The 15,712-nt window shown below is 43.9% G+C and overlaps 4 protein-coding genes across 4 annotated transcripts; 3 read left to right on the top strand and 1 right to left on the bottom strand.

Annotated features, from left to right (window-relative positions):
• Nucleotides 1-425: 425 nt before the first annotated feature.
• On the top strand, nt 426-3,541 carry LOC311122090 (uncharacterized protein). Its single transcript, XM_084158031.1, has 5 exons — nt 426-664; nt 983-1,158; nt 1,343-1,931; nt 2,196-2,465; nt 2,731-3,541. Exons 3-5 carry the CDS (start codon nt 1,367-1,369, stop codon nt 2,991-2,993), a joined length of 1,098 nt encoding a protein of 365 aa, XP_084014157.1. The 5' UTR covers nt 426-664; nt 983-1,158; nt 1,343-1,366; the 3' UTR covers nt 2,994-3,541.
• A 1,285-nt stretch (nt 3,542-4,826) lies between these two features.
• Nucleotides 4,827-6,273, bottom strand: LOC311122213 (trypsin-3). The gene is made up of 5 exons (XM_084158044.1): nt 6,185-6,273; nt 5,869-6,031; nt 5,496-5,749; nt 5,222-5,358; nt 4,827-5,067 (listed from the first exon to the last, which is right to left on the bottom strand). Exons 1-5 carry the CDS (start codon nt 6,222-6,224, stop codon nt 4,918-4,920), a joined length of 744 nt encoding a protein of 247 aa, XP_084014170.1. The 5' UTR covers nt 6,225-6,273; the 3' UTR covers nt 4,827-4,917.
• A 2,871-nt stretch (nt 6,274-9,144) lies between these two features.
• On the top strand, nt 9,145-10,004 carry LOC311108000 (trypsin-3-like; the record flags this gene model as incomplete). The annotated part of the gene is made up of 4 exons (XM_084150633.1): nt 9,145-9,184; nt 9,366-9,410; nt 9,548-9,684; nt 9,855-10,004. 4 exons carry the CDS (start codon nt 9,145-9,147, stop codon nt 10,002-10,004), a joined length of 372 nt encoding a protein of 123 aa, XP_084006759.1.
• A 711-nt stretch (nt 10,005-10,715) lies between these two features.
• On the top strand, nt 10,716-13,728 carry LOC311121918 (uncharacterized protein). The gene is made up of 4 exons (XM_084158015.1): nt 10,716-10,843; nt 11,139-11,867; nt 12,034-12,459; nt 12,587-13,728. Exons 2-4 carry the CDS (start codon nt 11,612-11,614, stop codon nt 13,468-13,470), a joined length of 1,566 nt encoding a protein of 521 aa, XP_084014141.1. The 5' UTR covers nt 10,716-10,843; nt 11,139-11,611; the 3' UTR covers nt 13,471-13,728.
• The last annotated feature ends 1,984 nt before the right edge of the window (nt 13,729-15,712 follow it).

The following is a 15,712-nucleotide window of genomic DNA, read 5'->3' as shown; positions in this document are numbered from 1 at the left end:
GTAGGCCTACAGGACACATGTCATGTGGGATTCACATGCTGGTTCGAATTATTTTGTTGTAGAATGCCCTTTTAAAGGCTCTGCTCTCATGGAAGTATTACATGGTTCTGTAGTTTGGTCACTGTGGAGATCAAACAAACTTTTCCCAGATGATGGGCAGTCAATGTAAGGTTAAACATTTTGCAAAAATTTAACTTTGAATTCAGATCGATGTGTTATGGACTACATTTTAATCTTAAGAACATGATCCTTGAGACTAATTTCAATTGTGACTAAATGTAATTACTATTCATTGCATTTCTTGCGCCCTTATATATAGTATAACATTGTAATAAAGCCTTATTATAATGTTGAGGCGCCGCTAATATTTTATTACGGTTACAAACGACAGAATGGGCCGTGATCCAAATGGGTGGCAGTAAATCAGTCACGCCACCTTCAAAACATTGGGGTGAAAAATATTTTCTTCACAATCCCATCATCGGATGCGCACCGGTTGACATCGAAAATGGAGAAGATGCATATAATTTAGTTATAATGCAAATATGTTGTTTCTTCTACTGCAAACAAGATATGTAGTTTACCGGTATCTTTGAAATATTTTACACCCGTACATTAAACCGCAAGGGACAGAGGATCCATTGAATCTTGAGGAGCAGGCAAGGTAGGCGACAGAATTTGAGGTTAATGACGGTCACAGCCATATTCCATACATGATATCTTGCACCAATTAGTCACCGAGTTATCCTGCATGAATGCGTTCTGTTTTGACCAAAATTTGTGATCTTTACTGCGTAGGCTATAAACTGAAGAAATAGCTCAAATGTGTTATTCAACCATGTGGGAAAAGTAGTCTGATCTGTGACCAGAGTATGGTTCTACAGCTGACAGAGTGTTTATAGTAAGCCTTAGCAATAAGGACCAAATGTTCAAGCCATTTCTTTTTGATCATACCCTATTGATGTGCCCACTAATCTCAAAGAAACAGTCTGATGGACACGGTATGTGGTAAAGGAGGGACATTGGATGGTGACACACTGATGGTCAGCATTAAACAAGAGGAAGAAGACGATATGGAGCAGATGTCCAATGGTCCATTGTCATCTGACATGCTCATCAAACAGGAGAAAGAAGAGGGCCTAGAACAAGGCAGTACAGGTGGGTCCAAATAAGTGTTTAGGAACCTGCAAGCCAACACTTGCAGAGAAACAGAATTGTTGTATTGATAATTTTACAACACATGATACAATATATTAGTCTCATATTTTCAACCTTGATAGTCAACACATTTTCTTCCCTCGCTCATGCTATCCCACTATATCACGGTCGCATTCAACTCCAGCTCCGGACGACCAACTCCCTAAGGATGAACCAGACACCCTGGAAGAAGCAGAGGAGGTTAAAGACAGAGGAGAGGTCCTGGTCTGCTGTTGAGACTGAGGATGTCTCTGGGTCAGACTCGAGTTGGCGCTGCAGACTGTGTCAGCGCTGCTTCAGTTCCTCCTGGGAGCTGACGGGACACTGCTGTACCGGCATCGCGGGGGAGGACGGGGTCGCCAACGGCCACAAGGTCAAACTGGAGTTCCGGTGCCCAGTGTGTGGCGACCGCTTCCTCCGGCCCACTGCCTTCATCATGCACAAGCGCAGCCACATGGGCCAGTCCCAGTACGTCTGTGGGGTCTGTGGACGGACACTCAAGAGCCTGCGCAAGCTGGCCTCCCACAGGCGCTCACACTCCCGCTGCCGCAGGCCTGTGGCTGAACGACAGCAGTGCCATGACTGCAGCCGGAGCTTCTGCAACCTGACGGCACTCAGAAGCCACCGGGAGAGACCGCACGGAGAGGAGAGGAATTGGGAGGATGAGGCGTACAGGGCGGAGGGAGAGGAGGGAAGCACTGCAGTGATCTCTAATGATTCAACCAGAGTTTCAGGTAAGGCTGGTTCTTTATTAGTATTTCCTCTTGTTTAGGCTATGGATTAACCTCTCATTTGCAAGGTACTTGGAATTCTGTGAACTTGTGTCTTGAATCTGATTATTCTGATCTAGATATGGTATGTATCTTGTTATTTTCTCTTTCCAATGACTCAGTATTTACCTGTATTTGACAACCCTTCCTCTTTGCAGCAAATCACCACATCACTTGTGTATACACTGGTTCTCCTGACCCTGTCTAATTTGCTCTCTCTTCCCCCAGCACAGCCTCCCCAGTCTCCTCAGTGCCATCAGTGCTTCATGACCTTTCGGGATGCAGAGACAGAAGAGAGGCATTTACGCTTCAAGCACCCAGTGGAGTATGAGAGACATCTCCGAGGTCGCACAGTGTTTGCCTGCTGTGTCTGCGACCTTACGTTCCCGTCCTCCCGCCTGCTCTCAGCTCACCAACGCACCCACAGCAAGTGGAGTCTGCCCCCCACTGGCCCAGAAGTCTCTTTGCAAGAAAGCACAGGCAGAGGAGAGGCAGAGGGTATATAGAATTTTTGAATAATTTTAAAACAGTCTATGTACATATTATTTGTTTCAGTTGTCACATGTTTTATAATATTTTATTTTCAGTGTTTTATCAAATAAAATTAAATGTTTCTATTGTCACACACCGAATAGGTGCAGTGAAATGTGTTGTTTTACAGGGTCAGCCATAGTAGTACGACGCCCCTGGAGCAAATTAGGGTTAACTGTCTTGCTCAAGGACACATCGACAGATCTTTCACCGTGTCGGCTTGGTATTTCAGGTATGGACAATGAAAAAAACAGAGCTGGTCCAACGAGCTGTGAGCACTGTCATATCATCTTCAATGACCCTCGAACCTGGGAACGTCACATGACGGCCAAGCACCCCCCATCTCTGTCGACACCTACTTCACCAGGGAATGCCTACCTGACTTCTAGACCTGCCAGGGGTCAACTTCGACCCTATCGCTGCTCCACCTGTGGAGAGAGATTCATACAGGAAAGCACCCTGACCAAACACTGCACCGAGGCACACGCCAGCTGAGAGAGGATGGTTCTGGGAGCATAGATACCAAGATGAAGAGGACAAGAGGCAAGTTGGAGCGATATATAGGATTGTTTTCCAGGAGGACCTTGACTAACTATTTACAAAGTTGTTTAATGAAGAAATGACGTGTCACTTATGAGCTGGATCCTATCATTTCATTGTAGGCCTTAGTGTCAACCGTTATGCCAACTCTCTCCAACACCAACAGAATCCTCACAAAATCTATTTTGAATTCATATCTCTTCTAGGGCTGTGACGATACCAGTATCGCAATATTTTTTCCATGGCAAAAATGAAAACACGAAGCAGAGCTGACTCTTTGGTTCTTTTATTTTCCAAGCTATAGCTTTGAAAATAAATACATGTGATTCTGGATGAAAACGTAATGATGTTTGTTTCCAACATTAGGGCTGTTTCCCTAAGTTAAATGCACTTCATTTGTTTCCTTGCCACAATACTAACGAGTATCGCGATACTGGTATCGTCCCGGCCCTAACAACATGAAAAGCTTGTGTCAAAATGGAGTTTTCAAAATTAAATCACATAAAAAAAATTATTCACCTGTGCCATGATTAAAGATAGGATGAAAACAGACCAAACCAGCTTTTGATCATTTTGATAGCAATAATGTCTGTGCTACGACATGTACACTACATTACCAAAAGTATGTGGACTCCTGCTCGTTGAACATCTCATTCCAAAATCATGGAGTTGGTCCCCCCTTTGCTGCTACAACAGCCTCCACTCTTCTGGAAAGGCTTTCCATTAGATGTTGGAACATTGCTGCGGGGACTTGCTTCCATTCAGCCACAAGAGCATTAGTGAGGTCAGGCTCGCAATCGGCGTTCCAATTCATCCCATAGGTGTTCGTTGAGGTCAGGGCTCTGTGCAGGCCAGTCAAGTTCTTCCACACCGGCATTGTCATGCTGAAACAGGAAAGGGCCTTCCACAAACTGTTGCTACAAAGTTGGAAGCACATAATCGTCTAGAATGTAATTGTATGCTGTAGCGTTAAGATTTCCTGTCAATGGAAGTAAGGGGCCTAGCCCGAACCACGAAAAACAGCCCCAGACCATTATTCCTCCTCCACCAAACTTTACAGTTGGCACTATGCATTGGGGCAGGTAGCGTTCTCCTGGCATCCGCCAAACCCAGATTCATCCGTCGAACTGCCAGATGGTGAAGCGTGATTCATCACTCCAGAGAACGTGTTTCCACTGCTCCAGAGTCCAATGGCGGTGAGCTTTACACCACTCCAGCCGACGCTTGGCGTTGCGCATGGTGATCTTAGGCTTGTGTGCGGCTGATCGGCAATGGAAACCCATTTCATGAAGCTCCCGACAAACAGTTATTGTGCTGACGTTGCTTCCAGAGGCAGTTTGGAACTAGGTAATTCAACCTAGGATAGACAATTTTTACGTGCTACGCACTTCAGCGCTCGGCGGTCCCGTTCTGTGAGCTTGTGTGGCCTACCACTTCGCAGCTGAGCTGTTGTTGCTCCTAGACGTTTCCACTTCACAATAACAGTTGACCGGGGAAGCTCTAGCAGGGCAGACATTTGACGAACTGACTTGTTGGAAAGGTGGCATCCTATGACGGTGCCACGTTGAAAGACACTGAGCTCTTCAGTAAGGCTGTTCTACTGCCAATGTTTGTCTATGGAGATTGCATGGCTGTGTGCTTGATTTTATACACCTGTCAGCAACGGGTGTGGCTGAAATAGCAGAATCCACTAATTGGTGGTGTCCACATACTTTTGTATATATAGTGTATGTTCCTCTAGAACAGGCATAATCCAACCAGTTAGTGAAAAAATTACCGAAGACGGTGTTTAAAAGTAAAATATATTTTATTTTCTCATGACAGTTGTTGTTATCATGGGTTTCTGTCTTAGAGAAGATGTCTCTTCCAGTCTAGATAATTAGTTGGAGGACATGGTGCTGCTGATCCAGGATTTGTAGTTGCAGACCTTGGTGTAGACACCAGGCTTGTTCCTCTGGGCACAGCCATAACCCCAGGACACAACACCCTGCAGCTGACCATTGCACACCACAGGGCCACCAGAGTCTCCCTAATAGAGAGAGGGGGAGACAGAAATTAAAGGTGAGCAGATTTGTTTCAGGGTATCAGTCAGTCTAGGTTGAAGAATGGTTATTCGAAATTATAGAATCATATTTTCATTAATGCTGTTAATGGATCAGTGGAAGTGCTTCAACTCAGCTTACCTGGCAAGAGTCCTTGCCTCCCTCCATGAAGCCAGCGCAGAACATGTTTGAGGTGATCTGTCCAGGATAGGCACTGTTGCAGCTGCTGCTGCTCAGGATGGGGAGATCCAGGCACCTCAGAGTGTCGGGGTAGTTGCCTAGAGACAGGCAGAAGAGGATTAGTTTCTCAAACATTCTCTCTTTGGTTCTGAGTGGTCAGTGATATAATTTATCATCAGTTTGATAAACAATGAATACCAAAAGTATTTGTGGGCATATTGTTGATGCTACTCACTGCTGCTGCCGGATAGGTTTCCCCAGCCAGAGACCAGACAGCGGGTGCCAGAGCTGGCACAGCTGGAGGGCAGAGCCACGGTGCTCACATAGCTGTTCAGAGAGGCGGGCTTGCTCAGTTTGATCAGCATGATGTCGTTGTCTAGGTTGCGGCTGTTGTAACTGGGGTGCATGATGACCTTCACTGAGTCGATGAACTGCTCAGTGCCCTCGTTGATGGCAATGTTGTGCTCACCCAGGCGCACCTGAATGCGGCTGGGGAGAGCGAGAGGGGAGGGTTAACAAGATGTACTTAGCCAAATACAGTTTCATGTCAAACATACTGTAGATGGCTTTGGTAAATGTTTTTGAAGAAAGTTTCATCAGTCACTTACGACTTGTAGCAGTGAGCAGCAGACACCACCCATGTGCTGGAGATCAGGGAGCCACCACAGAAGTGGTAGCCAGACTGCAGAGACACCTGGTAGGGTGCAGAGTTCTTTCTGCACTCATACCCTCCAACAATCTTGTCATCCTCATCCTCAATGGGGGCGGCGACTGAGTGGGAGAGTAAAGGAGAAATCTTTGTAAAGAAAAATGTCAAATGTACCAAACTTTTCAAGCAGTGTATACATAATTCAGTTTTATTTTCATGCAGTCTCCAATCTCTAGGCCCACATATTCTTTCCTGTTGAATGGACCGGTACTCACATGCCACAGCGAATAGAGCGAGAAGAATAATGGTCTTCATGGTTGAGTCCGTCTTTGCCTCGGTGCTGAGCTACTGTCAGAGCCCTTTATAAATCCACTCTGTCCTCTGCCATTGGTCAGTCCCAAGGACATACATGTATACATTTCCATTGGTACCTGTCTCTCAAACAGTAACTTGCGTGTGAACGGACAGATGGCTAACGAGGCTCCTCAACTGATGATGTGTGCTTAACGGCATTAGCTTACATCCCTATGTAAATTCCTATAATGTTAAACTGAATAGACATTTCCCCTTTTTTTGACTCCTCATTGAAGCAATATAGAAAAGTGTATTCATACAGTGCTTGGTTTTGTGTCACAAACGTTCTCCGAAATAGATTCATTATGAGGCCACAAGGGGGAGTTTCATGACCCAGCATTTAAGGTAAGCCTGGCATTTTGCAACGGTTTCCAGTCTTGGTCAGAAAGGAGTGTGTCTAAGGGTTCCTCAGCTTAATTGATCAATATAGGCTGTTTGTTACTGAGCCTGTTTCATTTATATAAAAAGAGCTTTAAAACAAACAGTATAACAACATGAATCATATGATCATGATATCTAATTGTTGTAATCTAATGATATCATGTTTTTCTTCCTTTATTGGTTTATTCACCTCAGACATACCTATACATCCTGTACAGTATCATAGATGGTGTTACAAATACAGCATAATGTCACTCATCATTTGCACATTTTCAGAATGTATTTAATTGCATATAAATTAATGAAAGGCATTATTTTTCCATATTCAGGGTAGGAAATTATTTTTAGATTGTGACTAGAATGTAATTCAATGGAATAGAATAATGTAATGCTCTATTATGCATTAGGAATTTTTCTTGGCATCATTACAGGCAAAACATGGCAGATATGACAAATATAAACACATAACATGACATAACAAGGTTAAAACGTTTGGTACAATGTGAACACAATGAATAGAATAGATGTTTAGTCTGGACAGGAATAGTCGGTACTGTTTGCTCAGTGAGATTATGATGTCATGGGGAATTGTTTCGGCCTTACAGGTGGTGTGTGACATGTAGGTGTGTTTGCCCGTGTTTTTCTGAAGCATGTACCAAGTCGAGCGACTGATCAGACAATTTCTCGTAAATCCAGTGCTGCCGTGAACTACATCTTAGATCATTCCAGTTTCTCTCTTGGTCATTGAAGGTGTTAACCTCAGCACAGTCCTCATTAGAGTTTATAGTGGCACCATTTGGCTCACCAGGAGACCAGAACCCTGTAGTCATTGGTGTCCCGTCCACCCATTTCCAAGTCCCCTTTGTCTCTCTGTCAGTCAGACCAATCCAGAAAAACTTTTTTAATGTACAGATGAATTCCTGTTCCTCTTATAATCACCAGGTCTGCTCCTCTCTTTAGACAGTTCTGTCTGCTCTCATCTCAGGATTCAGTCCTATCGGAGATGTAGTTCAAACTGGAACCAAACTTCTTCCATACTTCAGGGCAGGTTTGATTCAGCATAGTGTACCTTCTCTTTAGATCTGTCTTTTCTTTATCAAGGTTTTTGTTTTGGATCTGTAGCTCGTCTCTCTGTTCAGTCAGGTTGTTGTTGCTGGTTCTATAAACTAACAACCTCTCCTCCAAACTGACAGTGACTGTATTATAGTAGACAAACAGGACCATGATCCCAGCCAGTAGGAGAAGACACAGCAGGCCCAGACACACTGCAGCAACTCTGGAACGTCTCCCCATCGAGCTCTCAGAGCCTGAGTTACTTTCTCCAGGTCTACTCTTTGGTGTGGTGTCTTCTGTCTTGGTACCGGAATCATGTCCTTTCAGGGTCTCTACACTGACAAATTTGCCCGTAGTCCACTCATCATAATCACCACAGTCTCGTTCCTCCCTTTTAATGCATTTTGTGTTGTCAATGATACACTCAGACATTGTCATGTTATTTTCCTCTGTCATTCCAATTAAACTATAACATAAACTGTACTCTAATGCGTCTCTGTGCTGCTCTGTGACTGTGCAGTGTACTCACTGTGCTGGGGTTAAGACCCTAGGGAACAGGAAGACATTTTTCACACCCGTGAGAAAGGAAACGACAATGGAACCACCCACCATGCAATTGTTAAAAGTGTACAAATATACAACTACGTTTTGTGTGTATAAAAATAAGAATTTGAATAATCCGGATGCTTGTGTCACTTCAGGTGGACATAATGTTTTTTGCATGTAGGGTAATGTTTGAGCGTCAGATATAGGCCCACTGTTCACAGAAGTGCAAATCCTTGTGAAGATCAGATAATGTGGCCGGTGGAGTGGGTATATAACAGTTTGTCTTCATGATTGAGTCCTGTTTAGCAGCCAGTGGTGTAAAGTACTTAAGTCGTTTTTTTTGGTATCTGTACTTTACTTTACTATTTTATATTTTTTACAACTTTTACTTCACTACATTCCTAAAGAAAATTATGTACTTTTTACTCCTTACATTTTCCCTGGCTCCCAAAAGTACTTGTTACATTTTGAATGCTTAGCAGGACAGGAAAATTGTCTAATTCACACACTTATCAAGAGAACCTCCCTACTGCCTCTGATCTGGCAGATCCACTAAACACATGCTTCGTTTGTAAATTATGTCTGAGTGTTGGAGCGTACCCCTGGCTATCCGTACATTTAAAAAACAAGAAAATGGTGGCGTCTGGTTTGCTTAATATAAGGAATTTGAAATGATTTATACTTTTACTTTTGATACTTAAGTATATTTTAGCAATTACATGTACTTTTGATACTTAAGTATATTTAAAACCAAATACTTTTAGACTTTTACTCTAGTATGATTTTACTGGGTGACTTTCACTTTTACTTGAGTCATTTTCTATTAAGGTATCTTTACTTTTACTCAAGTATGACAATTGGGTACTTTTTTCACGACTGGTAGCAGCCAAAAAACACAATCATGAAGTACGTTATTCTCCTGGCTCTGTTTGCCATTGCATGTAAGTCCTTGCTTTACTCAATGAGAGAAATTCTCAGAAACGTTGTTTAAGTTCACATTGGTGTTCATCCTGTGGTAATACTTGGTGAATAGTGAATATTTACTGAACACAGGCACTGTTCTGTTTGCATTAGTTGTATTTCCATGCAATTTCACACTGATTCTTTCTGTCTGTATTTCAGTCGCTGCCCCCATTGAGGATGAGTATGACAAGATTGTTAGTGAAGGTCATCATGCACCCAAGTTACAACAGCCACACTTTTGGTATTCGTTGTTTATCAAACTGATGGCAAATGATATCAGTGACCTCTCAGAACCAAAGGGAGAATGTTTGATATACTAATTATCTTCTGCCTGTCTCTAGCCTTCTACCCCGACCAACTGTTCTGCCTGGATCTCCCCATCCTGAGCAGCAGCAGCTGCAACAGCGCCTATCCTGGACAGATCACCTCCAACACGTTCTGCGCTGGCTTCATGAAGGGAGGCAAGGACTCTTGCCAGGTAACCTGAGTTGAATTCATAGTGCACCTTTCCACTGTTGTCCTTTTCATTTGATTTGTTAAAAGCTCTCATCTGTTGTGATTAACCAGCTTCAACCAATATTGAAAGATGCACCTCTAACCACCTTTCTCTTGTCCCTCTTCCTTACTCTCTCTATCTCTTTCTTTCAGGGAGACTCCGGTGGCCCCACGGTGGGCAACGGGCAGCTGCAGGGTGCTGTGTCCTGGGGTTACGGCTGTGCCCAGAGGAACAAGCCTGGTGTCTACGTCAAGGTCTGCAACTACAACTTCTGGATCAGCAGCACAATGTCCTGCAACTAATTTATTTATACTGGAAGAGACATATTCTCTAAGACAGAAACCCATGATAACAACTGTTATGAGAAAATAAAAACATCATATTTTGACATTAACCACTGTCTTTGACTTATTAATTCTTTAAAGTGCATTACTATGAGTGCAATATGTGCTTTTAGGAAGGTATGAAACAGGTATATGGCTAGTGCTTATTATGTCTAACTTCTAAAGCAAAATAGTTGCAGACAACAGCTAAATCTGTTCAATTCCAATTGTACACTGTCTCCTATCTGTTTCCTCTCCATGCTAAAATGCACTGTTAGCAGGTGAGCCATTTCCTGGAAACTTGATGACATGAGAATGCACATCTGTCAGTGGAAATATGATGACACGTGAACTAGCAGCTGCAATAGACATGAGTAGAACATATTTTTGTTTATCTCTTCATAGGTTAATTAATGGACCTTTTACACAAATGTATTCTTTCAGCTGTATAGAAAACATTTTAAATGAAGTAGAATATTCTGACAATATACATACAATCCAATTAACCTAAACGTGGAGCATTCCAATTGTGTATTAAGAATATTCAGTCTCAGCTATTCAGCTACAACAGCTAATGAATAAAGGTTTGTATTCGTTTGTCTGCTGATTGTTGAATTGGTGAACTTCAAATGGCAAATGCCTCACAAATTCCTATTCCCTTTATCTAGCGCTGGGAACATGTGAAATGGTGACGTCAATATTCAGCGACGCTCTACGGTTTGTGTACAATTTCAAGCTTGATGGGAGGGTTACGTTTAAGACTACTGCATCAAATTTGTCTTTGTTTTGTCTTGTATTCCTCGTGTGGTAATCGTGAGGTGAGTAAAATAACATGTTATCCCACTAAGTGTATTGACATTTTCGCGATTAAAGCTAGCTAACTTGAAGCGTAGTGCCCTGCATTGCTAGATCAGCGTCACCGTAATATATGCGGAATGCGCAACCATTGCGGATGTGGTGCAGAAAAAATGCGCATCGCTGCGACAAACGCAATTATACAATTATAAAGGTGCTAGACGTCATCATCAAGTTGAAACCTATGTTGTAAATTATTTGATATTTGTAATTTGTGTAACTATTTGGTAACATGTATTATATTTCTCTCTTTTGTAGATTTCCCTCGATCCTCTAGTTACTCAAGTTTATCTACACTTCTGCGTATCTCTGTTGATGGGTACTGTCATATAGTTGTTTTTGCACTAATATAAAGGAATTGAAAGGCTCGTTTTCAGAGAGAGGGCATGTCTCTCTTGGCCAGCTTTTACAGTTGATGAACGTCTGCCCCAGGACTTTAGCTGTAGGCTACCTGGTATGAATGAAGAATATCTTATGCAAACGAATGCACATTACAGTGAATGTTGATCCCAGTATGTCCCTGCACAAGATGCTCTCCTAGCGCCCTTATTTGTTTATGTGCCACTTAGTTGTAGCCTGTGAACATATGCCTTATGCTGCCCCTACGGAAAGATTACTTAGTTGTCAGGCAGATATTGCTCAAGTCCCCAACAATGGTGTGGTACGGCCAACCATCTGTCGCTGTGTGAATGGAACTGTCAGTTGGTCTGTCTGTAAACCAGGCCTGACTCATGACTGAGTACTACGAGGAGGGGGGGCTGCTGTATGAGCACTCGCCTCCCATGCACATCAAAGTGGAGTCTCCGGAGGGCCCCTTCGGAGGGGGCGTCTCAGAGGACGGCTTTCCCAGGGAAGATGAGGACTCAGAGGGCAGCTGTGACCACAGCAGTGGGCTGCCTGGAGGACTCCCCTTCAACGTGGTGGTGGTGCATCCTAACATCATGACCCCTGGCATGTCCTCAGATGACCTCCTGTCCATGGAACAGCGTAAGCTTTAACCAACTTTTAGCTATTAAACGCATGTCTATTGTTCAATATTGATGCTTGCAGTGGTGCTCTGTACTGTTATGGTAAATAGTATAATGTTTTGACTATTACATTTTTATGTTTCACCTCATATGACATAGTAAACATTATCCCTGTCTTTCTGTAGACAGAGGTATGTCCTCTGCGTTGGCAGCGGGGGGTGCAGGCAAGAGGAAGAGTCGTTTTAGCGGTGCAGAGCTGGAGGTGCTGGTTTCTGAAGTGACGCGGTGTGAGGGAGAGCTTTTTGGTCCCGCTGGGAGGCTCCGGCGCAGGGAGAGAGAGAGAATCTGGGCAGGGATCCTGGAGCGGGTCAACGGCGTGTCCAGAGTCCCTCGCACACTCCGCGAGGTCAAGAAGCGCTGGGACGACCTGAAGAGACGCAATGGAGGCAGGCTGGCAGACGCCAGGCACCGCACTTGTTACCTGCCATCCAGCAGAGGGGCTTCCATGCTGGGACGGTCAGCTCAGGCAAGCCCCAGGCTTCACCAGGCCAGACAGAAGCAAAGCACCAGAGGGAAGGCCAGTTTCACGTGCTTCACTGATACAGAACCAGGTAAATCTGAACACTAACAATGAGGTAAAGCCTTAGATTCAAGCCTTGTAGGAACATTCAAGATAATGCATATAAAAACTGAATTTTTTAACCACTGTTTTCTATTCTATCCTCTTGTTTACTGCAGTGGGTGGAGGTGAAGGGTCGGAGAGGGACGGCTTTGAGAAGGAGGAGGATAGTGGCGAGCGGGAAAGGGAGGTGGGAGAGGCGGAATGCGAGGGGGCAGAGAGCAGCATGGAGGAAAAGCTGGGTTTAGGACTGGGAATAGGACCTCCCCCTAACTCGGAACGCTGGCTGCCTCCCTCTCCCCTCTACAGCGCCCCTTTCCTCAATGGCACCCCTCAGCCTAGTCCCCAGCCCTCACTAGGGGCCCAGCAGGGACCGCTGGAGGCCCCTCCTCGTGGCTCATGGCTGGAGGACGAGCTCCGTGGCGTGGGGGAGGCAGCTCTGCAGCTGGGGGATCGGGTGGAGCAGAGTCTTCGGGAGTTTGGGGAGGGATTCAGACGAGATATGAGAACACTAGTGGCCTCTCAAGAGGCACTGGCAACCAGCTTACAGCAAAACAATGTTCTCCTGCAAAGGCTGCTGGCAGTCCTAGAGGCGCAACAACAACAACAACAACCACCACCACCACAGCAGCAGCCACATCATTCCCAAAAGCAACAGCCACAACAGTCAACGCAGCAACCGCAGCAGCAACCACAGCCTCAACAACCAATTCAGCAGCAGCAGCAACAAATACAGATACAACCACAACAGCAACAACTGTTCCTGCAGCAACCCCAACTGGCACAGCAGCAACAACCGATACAACCGCTACCACAGCAACCGCAGCAGCTACACCCCCAGAGTCCAAGTAATCAACCAACTTTAGCAGTTGCCCCTGTACCACCACCCCCAGATATTCTTGATGGTACCACCCGTCCTGAACCACCCACAGTCATGAATGGAACCGTCCAACGGCCAAGGCGGGGGAGAATTGTTGATCATAGACGAAGAAGAAGGCGTTAGATAAAGATGTAAATAAGCGTTGATGTACTTGATTTATTTTCTCTTATACAATCTGATTTGAATTAATTGTGTCCCTCCAATTTCAACCAAAGTTGAAAAAGTTAACTTTATTTTAGTACATTTGTTATATAGAGTGTGCTCTGACCATAAATGAACTTATTTATATACACTACCAGTCAAACCTTTGGACACACTTACTCATTCAAGGGTTTTTCTTTATTTTGACTATTTTCTACATTGTAGAATAATAGTGAAGACATCAAAACTATGAAATAACACATATGGAATCATGTAGTAATCAAAAATGTGTTAAACAAATCAATATATATTTTATATTTGAGATTCTTCAAATAGCCACCCTTAGCTTTGATGACAGCTTTGCACATTCTTGGCATTTTCTCAACCAGCTTCACCTGGAATGCTGTTCCAACAGTCTTGAAGGAGTTCCCATATATGCTGAGCGCTTGTTGGCTGCTTTTCCTTCACTCTGCCATCCGACTCATCCCAAACCATCTCAATTGGGTTGAGGTCGGGGGATTGTGTAGGCCAGGTCATCTGATGCAGCACTCCATCACTCTTGTTCTTGGTAAAGTAGTCCTTACACAGCCTGGAGGTGTGTTGGGTCATTGTCCTGTTGAAAAACAAACGATAGTCCCACTAAGCCCAAACCAGATGGGATGGTGTATCGCTGCATAATGCTGTGGTAGCCATGCTGGTTAAGTGTGCCTTGAATTCTAAATAAATCAGAGACAGTGTCAACAGCAAAGCACCCCCACACCATAACACCTCCTCCATGCTTTATGGTGGGAACTACACATGCAGAGATCATCCGTTCACCCACACCACATCTCACAAAGACGGCGGTTGGAACCAAAAATCCCCAATTTGGACTCAGACCAAAGGACAAATTTCCACCGGTCTAATGTCCATTGCTTGTGTTTCTTGGCCCAAGCAGGTCTCCTTTTCTTATTGGTATCCTTTAGTAGAAATGTTCCGTATTCACTGACCTTCATGTCTTAAAGTAATAATGGACTGTCGTTTCTCTTTGCTTATTTGAGCTGTTCTTGCCATAATATGGACTTGGTCTTTTACCAAATAGGGCTATCTTCTGTATACCCCCATACCTTGTCACAACACAACTGATTGGCTCAAACGCATTAAGAAGGAAAGAAATACCACAAATTAACTTTTAAGAAGGCACACCTGTTAATTGAAATGCATTCCAGGTGACTACCTCATGAAGCTGGTTGAGAGAATGCCAAGAGTGTGCAAAGCTGTCATCAAGGCAAAGGGTGATTATATTTGAAGAATCTCAAATATAAAATATATTTTGATTTGTTTAACACTTTTTTTGTTACTACATGATTCCATGTGTTATTTCATAGTTTTGATGCCTTCACTATTATTCTACAATTTTAAAAATAAAGAAAAAGCCTTGAATGAGTAGGTGTGTCCAAACTTTTGACTGGTAGTATGTATGTGTATATACAGTGGGGGAAAAAAGTATTTAGTCAGCCACCAATTGTGCAAGTTCTCCCACTTAAAAAGATGAGAGAGGCCTGTAATTTTCATCATAGGTACACGTCAACTATGACAGACAAATTGAGAAAAAAAATCCAGAAAATCACATTGTAGGATTTTTAATGAATTTATTTGCAAATTATGGTGGAAAATAAGTATTTGGTCACCTACAAACAAGCAAGATTTCTGGCTCTCACAGACCTGTAACTTCTTCTTTAAGAGGCTCCTCTGTCCTCCACTCGTTACCTGTATTAATGGCACCTGTTTGAACTTGTTATCAGTATAAAAGACACCTGTCCACAACCTCAAACAGTCACACTCCAAACTCCACTATGGCCAAGACCAAAGAGCTGTCAAAGGACACCAGAAACAGGCTGGGAAGACTGAATCTGCAATAGGTAAGCAGCTTGGTTTGAAGAAATCAACTGTGGGAGCAATTATTAGGAAATGGAAGACATACAAGACCACTGATAATCTCCCTTGATCTGGGGCTCCACGCAAGATCTCACCCCGTGGGGTCAAAATGATCACAAGAACGGTGAGCAAAAATCCCAGAACCACACGGGGGGACCTAGTGAATGACCTGCAGAGAGCTGGGACCAAAGTAACAAAGCCTACCATCAGTAACACACTACGCCGCCAGGGACTCAAATCCTGCAGTGCCAGACGTGTCCCCCTGCTTAAGCCAGTACATGTCCAGGCCTGTCTGAAGTTTGCTAGA

Source organism: Coregonus lavaretus, assembly GCF_964263955.1.
Source record: "Coregonus lavaretus genome assembly, chromosome: 3".
NCBI lineage: Eukaryota > Metazoa > Chordata > Actinopteri > Salmoniformes > Salmonidae > Coregonus > Coregonus lavaretus.
This window is presented reverse-complemented; position numbering and strand designations above follow the sequence as displayed.

Coding starts and splice junctions, on each gene's coding strand:
- LOC311122090 (XM_084158031.1), top strand. CDS start 1,367: ATGAACCAGACACCCTGGAAGAAGCAGAGGAGGTTAAAGACAGAGGAG. Junction 1,932..2,195: donor TGATTCAACCAGAGTTTCAG/GTAAGGCTGGTT, acceptor CTCTTCCCCCAG/CACAGCCTCCCCAGTCTCCT. Junction 2,466..2,730: donor AGGCAGAGGAGAGGCAGAGG/GTATATAGAATT, acceptor TTGGTATTTCAG/GTATGGACAATGAAAAAAAC.
- LOC311122213 (XM_084158044.1), bottom strand. CDS start 6,224: ATGAAGACCATTATTCTTCTCGCTCTATTCGCTGTGGCAT. Junction 6,032..6,184: donor CGCTCTATTCGCTGTGGCAT/GTGAGTACCGGT, acceptor TCTCCCACTCAG/TCGCCGCCCCCATTGAGGAT. Junction 5,068..5,221: donor GAGGCAAGGACTCTTGCCAG/GTAAGCTGAGTT, acceptor TCTCTCTATTAG/GGAGACTCTGGTGGCCCTGT.
- LOC311121918 (XM_084158015.1), top strand. CDS start 11,612: ATGACTGAGTACTACGAGGAGGGGGGGCTGCTGTATGAGCACTCGCCT. Junction 11,868..12,033: donor CCTCCTGTCCATGGAACAGC/GTAAGCTTTAAC, acceptor GTCTTTCTGTAG/ACAGAGGTATGTCCTCTGCG. Junction 12,460..12,586: donor CTTCACTGATACAGAACCAG/GTAAATCTGAAC, acceptor TGTTTACTGCAG/TGGGTGGAGGTGAAGGGTCG.